The sequence below is a fragment of the Petaurus breviceps genome, unplaced genomic scaffold (genome assembly GCF_028583685.1).
Source record: "Petaurus breviceps papuanus isolate PSGF00001 unplaced genomic scaffold, PetGlider_PUasm1.0 287, whole genome shotgun sequence".
NCBI classification, from domain to species: domain Eukaryota; kingdom Metazoa; phylum Chordata; class Mammalia; order Diprotodontia; family Petauridae; genus Petaurus; species Petaurus breviceps.
Window position 1 is genome coordinate 584,044 of NW_027186029.1, and position 7,500 is coordinate 591,543.

The 7,500-nt window shown below is 59.9% G+C and overlaps 3 protein-coding genes and 1 pseudogene across 3 annotated transcripts in view; 3 read left to right on the forward strand and 1 right to left on the reverse strand.

Annotated features, from left to right (window-relative positions):
• Positions 1-7,500, reverse strand: part of LOC138167675 (zinc finger protein 850-like) — a 762,790-nt pseudogene that overhangs the window by 496,240 nt on the left and 259,050 nt on the right.
• SUSD2 (sushi domain containing 2) overlaps positions 1-7,500 on the forward strand; it is a 423,767-nt gene that overhangs the window by 290,550 nt on the left and 125,717 nt on the right. The gene's annotated exons all lie outside the window — the stretch shown is intronic.
• On the forward strand, positions 1,723-4,153 carry DDT (D-dopachrome tautomerase). The gene is made up of 3 exons (XM_069096709.1): positions 1,723-1,859; positions 2,291-2,466; positions 3,971-4,153. The coding sequence occupies exons 1-3, from the start codon at positions 1,752-1,754 to the stop codon at positions 4,041-4,043; spliced, it is 357 nt and encodes a 118-aa protein (XP_068952810.1). The 5' UTR covers positions 1,723-1,751; the 3' UTR covers positions 4,044-4,153.
• CABIN1 (calcineurin binding protein 1) overlaps positions 7,056-7,500 on the forward strand; it is a 91,362-nt gene continuing 90,917 nt past the window's right edge. Inside the window, exon 1 of the mRNA XM_069096603.1 lies at positions 7,056-7,183. The gene's annotated coding sequence lies outside the window, so the exon portion shown is untranslated. The remainder of the gene's footprint in view (positions 7,184-7,500) is intronic.

Here is a 7,500-nt window from a genome sequence, read left to right on the forward strand (position 1 = left end):
TGGATGTAATGGTTGGACAGTTTGGAAATCTGTCTCCTTGATGTTTCTGTCTTGATAATTATGCCTGTATACTTTGAGGTTCAGGGTGCTGACCTTTTCTCCTGAACAAGGTAAACGATATATGTCTGACTGATTAAAGTAAGCTTGTTAAGCCATTTTGAGTTGCTTTCCTTTAACAAAGCAGATCCAAGAACCTGTGGTAGCTGCAAACCCTGAGGACGCTTGGGGTGCTTGCTGCTACACCCCCTCACCCTTCCCTCTCCTGTCCTCCAGCTACCAGCTTTGTGGACATCTCCATGGCATCATGTAATCCCAGGATGGAAGGGTTAATGTGTGAATTCTTTTATCCCTTTATGAACTGTGAACCCCTCTGTCTCAGTTGGAGGGGGGCTCCCAATGACTCAAATAATTGGCCTTGGTGGTCCTTTGAAGACAATGGGATAGTTTGAGCGCAGGCATACTGGGGGTGGGGGGTTGGGCGGGTCTCGTTTTGTGATGTTACACCCAGTGCTGGGAATGGAGGAGCCTCAAAAAGTTGAGGGGGTCCAGGAGAGCAGCTGCCACAAGGAGTGAGATCAGGGCCAAGGGAGGAAGGGACTGAAAGGGAAATGCGATCACTTTCAGTGCCAGTACCAGCTTTGCCATGGTCCTGGGGGCTGCCTATTCTGCCCTGTTGACCAGGTTAGCAAAGAGGGGGGCTGGCAGCTCTGGGGGTCAGGGAGAACATGCCCCATTATGGGAGGGGGCCCTGCATCCAGAGCCACCGGCTCCTTCTGAATTTCCCACCCAGTGGCACTTGGCCCCTAGCTTTGGCCTTTCTTGGTATACTCAAAACTTAATAGGTATTTAATGAATGGCTACTGATTGATGGATTGGGGGGAGGGGAGGTGCTATACCTGGAGGTTCCTTCCAAGGTCAAAATGCAAGCAATCCCGGATCAATGGAGAGGCCCAGGCCCTCAAGTGTGCTAGGCCCTGTGGTGTCAGGAAAGAGGCGTTGGGAAAAGGAGGAGACATTATTACCAATAACAGCAATAAGGGTCCAATTCACCTGAGGAGAACAGACCGGAGACTAAGGAGAATGTGTGACAGCGAGAGAGAATGAGAGACACAGAGACAAACACAGAGACAGTGAGAGACAGAGAGAGAAAGGAAGAGAGACAGGGTGAGAGGAGAGACAGACACACAGAGACAGAGACAGAGAGAGGAGAGAAAGAGACAGAGGGGAAGGGGAGAGGGAGGAGGAGGGGATGGTCTGGACGCGCCCTGACCCTCGGAAGCCAGGGCACACTGAGCCCAGAACATTGGTACCAAGGACACAGGGCACAGAACGGTGATCGTCTGCCGCAGCCCTGGGGAGAGAAGGGACCCGAGCAAGGCCACCCCCTCCATCCCTCCGCCTCCTTTCTTTCCGCCTCCTTCCCTCCCTCTCCCCCTTCCTCTCCAACCCAGAGGTGTCCGTCCTACGGGGCGGGGAGGAGAGGTGGGGACCGGGGAAGGGGCGTGGCCTCTCCATCCAATCGGAGCCATCCGCGTCCCCGGCCAGCCAATCGGAGCCTGGGCCCGCTCCGCGGCCGGACTCCCGGCTCCAGACCTCGGTAGCTCTGGTGGTTCTGCAGCCACCGGCCCCACCGACCCTGCTCAGCTCCCCAGCCCGGTAGCAGCCAGCGATCGCCGCCCCGCCGCCCCCCGTCCTGCCCCCGGGGATCTTCGCCGAGTGAGCCCCACCCCCGTCCTCTCCGTCCGGCCGCCATGCCCTTCGTGGAGCTGGACACCAGCCTGCCTGCCGCCCGGCTGCCCAGCGGCCTGAGCCAGCGTTTGTGCGCCGCGACGGCGGCCGTGCTGGGCAAGCCCCAGGACGTGAGTGCGCCCGGGACGCGGGCCCCCCGGCCCACCTAGCCCCGACCGGCCCCTGGCCCCCGGCCTCCGGCAGGCACCTAGATCCGACCTCCCTACTGATCCCCGGGCCCCCCGGCTGGCTCCCAACCCTCCCCACCCCAGCTGGCCCCTAGATCAAGCCCCCAGAATACCTCCAGCCTTTGGCCCTTCTGCCTCCTTCCTGGCCCAGCCCTCAGCGATCTTGACCCCAGCCTCCTTACCAACTCTCAGGCACCTTCCTTGGCTGGAGGCCTTGGCCTCCCTCTCGTCCTTAGCTCTTCCTGCCCACAGATGTGGCTCTTCTCTGGCCTCTGTCCTTGGCCCATGGCCCAGGCCCCCTGCCACCTTCTGCTCTGGTGCCCCTCTCTCCCTAGTGCCTGGCAACCTTCTTCCTCCTTCCCTCTTCTCTGCAGAGAGTGAATGTGACTGTAAGGCCAGACCTCACCATGATCCTGAGTGGTTCAAATGACCCCTGTGCCCAGCTCATAGTCTCCTCCATTGGCGTGGTTGGCACGGCGGAGGAGAACCGGGACCACAGTGCCAAATTCTTTGAGTTCCTCACCAAGGAGCTGAGCCTGAGTCCCGACAGGTAGGCCCCAGCCCTGGGGGAGGGGGGTTGGCGGGGGTCCCCTCAGGATGTGGACTTTCTTGTGTGGCCTTGACATGTCACTTCTTGACTCTGGGTCTCTGCTCATCTGTGAAAAGAGGCCGTTGAACTAATTGGCCTGTGAGACCCTGCCCACCTCTAGAGCATCTGACCCTTGGATGCTTGGGGTACAAGGATCTTTCCGACTTAAGCTTTCTGGGGTACTGTGAAAAAAAATGTCCTCTCCCTCCCTCCTGCCTAGCTGGGTTCTGCAAGCATAGGCCCCAAAGAACAGCCCCAAGGCCCCTCCCCCAGGCCAGTTTGTGACCTTTCCTCCTGTGCCCTCAGTGTCTATGCTCAGCAGGGAATAGGAAGGCCTCTGGCTCCGGCCAGGGGCCCATAGTCCCAGGGTCCATAATCCAGGGTCTCAGGGGCCCAGGGTCTCTGGGGCCCATAGTCCCAGGGTCCTATAATCCCAGGATCTCAGGGGCCCAGGGCTGAGCTTCTTTGGCAGGGAACACTGAACCAGCTTAGTCAGTGCTGACAGAGAAATCCTCCCTTGACTGAGAATGACAACAGTATTGCTGGTGTGTAAAGATGTACAAGCACTTTACAAAGTCTGTCTTGCTTGGGTCTCACACCAGCCCTGGGAGACAGGTGCTGTCATTATTGTCCCCATTTACAAACAAGGAAACTGAGGCAGAGGCTAAGTGGCTTGCCCAGGATTCTACCCAGGAAGTGTGGGAGACAGGATTTGAACTCTGGTCTGGCTGACTCTGGGATTTGTGCTCTGTGCACAGTGGCACCCCCTCCCTCTTGGAGGTGCTGGTGGTAAGCCACAGTGACCCAGTCTGGCCTGGTCAGGGGTGTTTGGGAGTAAAGGGGCCAAGATGACAGGATTGAGGTCCAGGCCCCTTCTGTTTCCATAGTCACAGATTGCTTTGCTTTGGTGTATGGGAGTGTAGCTGAGTGGGTGGCTTCAGGCCAGACTGGGGACTGAGAGATCTGGGTTCTAATCCCGGCTCCTGTCTGACTGCCTCTGCCCATGACAAATTGCCAAATCTGTCTGGGGCTCACTTTCCCCATGTATAGAATAAAGAGGTAAACCAAAGTCCTCTGACAGGGCCAAGCTTTCCTGAGGGTGTGTGAGGGCCATTTCCTTCTATTCCCCTCCCCACTGATGGACAGACAGGTGGCTGGCAGACAGCAGCAGTTACTGATGCTTGGTGTGGGCCCAGAGAGAAGCCCTGGGCCCCCTCCTTGCCCTCTGTCCCTTTACCTGGCCTACAGACCCAGGAGGAGGGAGAAGGTGGTACAGGGGTCAGGGGCTAACCTAGCCAGCAGGCAGGGGCCTGACCTGGCCTTTCTCCCTCCTACCTCACTGGGTGCTGTATGCACAGGCTCTGAAGAGCAGCTTGGGAGGTCTTGGGAGCTGGGACTGAGGGCTCTGGGTGACAGAGGCTGGGGGTGAGAGTGACAGTGACTGGGGGACTCTTCCTTCCTGCAGAATTAACATTCGGTTCTACCCCCTGGAGCCCTGGCAGATTGGCAAGAAGGGCACAGTGATGACGTTTCTGTAAGCAGCCCAGAGATGGCCCTGACAGACCAGTGGGGTCTCTGCCCACCCCTGCACAAACCCGGGATTCTCTTCAGGGCCAGCAGAATAAAGTGGAGCCCTGTGTTTGCTTGAGCACTGACTCATTTTTCCCACGCCCAGAAGTGGAGGCTGATGGGGTGCAGGTCAGTTGGAGGTGTTCCTGAAAAGGTCCCATCCATGGCAGAGTCACCAGCAGAGCTCACTACCAGGCTCTGGATCCCTAAGCAGGCAAAATCTCAGCCAGGGAGCAGCCATCCTCAGGCCTTCTGCCACGATGGAGGGGTGCTAGGAGCAGAGGGTTCAGATGAACTTACTCCTCCCGTCTTCCCTCGGGGAGGGACAGTGGATGTCTCTACTGTCCAAAGCCCTGGCTGCTCTTCCCATGGCTGCTTGGCCTGAATCAGGGTGTGAGAAGGCAGCCAGGGCTGGTAAATGCAGAAAGGCCAGAAGTGGCCTTGAAGGCAATGCTGAATGAGCTGGAATCTGGGTCCACCCTTGGAACTGGCCTGCCCAGCTTGTCAATAGTCCTCAGCAGGCCCTGGGAGAGCCCAGACAGCTCCTGGGAGGGGGCCCATGCAGCCGTGCTGAGGGCTGGGACGGCGTCCAAGATTAGGCCTGGGGATCTCCGTGCCCAGTGCTGAGATGGTGTCCCAGATTGGGTCTGGGGGTCTCTATGCCAAGTGTTGGGATGGCATCCAAGATTAGGCCTGGGGGTCTCCGTGCCCAGTGCTGAGATGGTGTCCCAGATTGGGTCTGGGGGTCTCCGTGCCCAGTGCTGAGATGGTGTCCCAGATTGGGTCTGGGGGTCTCTATGCCAAGTGTTGGGATGGCATCCAAGATTAGGCCTGGGGGTCTCCGTGCCCAGTGCTGGGATGGTGTCCCAGATTGGGTCTGGGGGTCTCCGTGCCCAGTGCTGGGATGACGTCCCAGATTGGGCCCGGGGGTGTCTAGGTTTGGGCTGCCTCCGTTTCCTCCTTTTCTTCATCGAGAAATTGTCCCCAAAGGTTTTCTGTGTCCATGTCATTGTCATGCTCCCATAGCTTTTCCTCTGTGCTCCCCCTCCTTGATCTGGTGGCCTCTCTCACTTTCTTCACTCATCCTCCCCTTTTAGTCTCTTCTCTTTGAATCTGGTCCTCTGCCCTTCCCCCTTGTGTTTGCCAAGGCTCAGACTGGAGCCCTCCCCTCCTTTCTATTCCCCAAAGTCTTGCCTATTCTCCCAGCTGCTGTCCTCTGTGCAAATGACCCCCTAGTCCATCGGTCCAGCCTTCATCTCTCCAAACTCCAGCATCTCCTGCTGACTCCCTCTACCCTGATGGGGTCCAGACTGACGAGGGGCCAGAGTGCTGGGCTCAGCCCAACAAAATGCAATGCAGTAGGGATGATGGTAAGGCCTTGTGCTTGGGTGTAAAGGAAAGATCACCCTCACATGAACGAGGTGGGGGACGGCGGCCTAACAGCGGTGTCTCTGAAAGAGATGGCAGGCTGGCTCTGGCGGGGAACCATGGCCAGCAGGAGAGGTCCAGCTGCACCACCGAGGGCCTCCAGATGGGGAAGGCCTGGGGATTCTTAACTGGGGAATAATTAATGACAACAATATGGAGCGTTCATGCAGCACTTGACGGTTTCCAACGTGCTGAGCATCCCATTTGGTCCTCATAGGGCCTGTGAAGTATGCACTCTCCATTTTACAGATGAGGAAGTGAAAGTGCGCATGGGGAAGTGACAGGGTCCCACAGCTACACGTGTCTCCGGTGGCATTTGAACTCAGCTCTCCCATCCACTGCATCATCTTGTTGCCTCTCTTGAGGAGGTGGGTGGTGTCTGGGTCCAGGGCCTTGAGGGCTGCTCCTTTCGGCCCCAGAGGACAGACCCAGCAGTAGGCTGGAGTCTCGAGGGGAGGGAAGATGCTCCTCTGAGCGGTTTGGGGCAGGGGGCTGGGCTGGGCAGGGCCAGCGAAGGGCGCAGGAGGCTGGAGGTGGGTTCTACCGAGGAGCGTGCGCCGTGACACGGCTGTCATTCCTTCCATCTCCTGGGGCCGCGCCCCCCTTGTCCGGCTCGTCTAACAGATGAGGAAACAGGCAAACAGGGCGAGTGACTTGCCTAGGGTCACCGGGCGCGGACCCCCTGCGGCACCCAATGGCCCCCATCTGTGCATGCACGAGTAAAGTCTGCTGGTTCCGACCCAGCGGACCGGACGTGCACAGGGCGGAGGAGAGGTGGGGCACCTCCGGGCGGCGGTGACAATGGGGCCTCATCGTGCTAATTACAGAAGAGAAGCCTCCAAGGCGCCCCCAGCGCGGCTGACTGCCGGAGGGGGCCGGGGCCAAGACGGCCGAGGCGAGGCCCGAGTTCCAATCCAGCCTCAAACACTGGCTAGCTCGGGGCCTGCTCCGCTGCGCTGGGCGCTGTGAGATGGGCCCCAACAGCATCGGGCGGCAGGCTGTGCCCAGGGTCCAGTGAGAGGAGCGCTGCCCCGGCCTCTCCGGCCCCGCCCCCAGCCTCTCTGGGCCCTCCCCCCCACCTCTCTGGCCCCTCCCCGCCGCCCCTGGCCTCTCTTGGCCACACCCCTTTTCCGCCCTCCTCCCAGGGAGGAGGCCTCTGGGGCTAGGGCCGTGCTTCCTCCTCTTCCCCTCCCCCTCTCTAGGGAGAGGCGCACAGTACTCGGGCCCGCCCCCTGAGGTCACTTCCTGCCGTGAGACCTCCTGCTTCTGGGTCCCCCCTCCCGCGAGAACGCAAGGGTCCTCCCTCCCAGGGCGAGCTCCACCCTACGTCAGACGTAGAGCCCCCTCCTAGTGTGTGCATGGGCGGGGCTTAGGTCACTTCCGGTCTTCTCTCCTCCTCTTGCCTTCTTTCCTTGTGAGGAGAGGCTCGAGCCTAGCTCACTTCCGGCTCAACCGCCCCAGGAAGCAAAGAACGACCCCTCCCTCCCGGGCTGGGGCGCGATGACGTCACTAGCAGGCCCCCCCCCCCTTTCTCCTTCGATTGGCCCAAGTCCTCCAGAATAGCGGCCAATGGGCACACCCGTTGTTGGCCGGCTCCCTCGCCGGCTTTTGCTCTCTCTTCTGCGCCTGCGCAAGGTCGCGCGGGTCCGGGAGCTTCTGAAAGGGTTGTCAGGACGCCCAGGTGGGTGAAGTGTGGGTGGGGCCGGTCTGCTTAGGCTGGGCCGGGGTCCTCCCTTCCCCTGGGTCACCAGAGGGCCCCGGGCTCCGCGATGCCTTCCCACCCTGCCTCAGTTTCCCCTTGAGTTAGTCCCTTAGTGGGAGGGCCTCAGTCCGGGAGGACGTTCGGGGCCCGGGGGAAGGAGAAGGAGACGTGGGAGCAGAGGGCGAGGCCCCCTCCCGGTACCGGTGGGCCCGGCGCCTTTCTCCCCGTCCGGCGACCCCTGGAACGCTCCCGGCCTGCGTGCGCGTGTGTGTGCGCATGGGAACGTGTATGCAAAG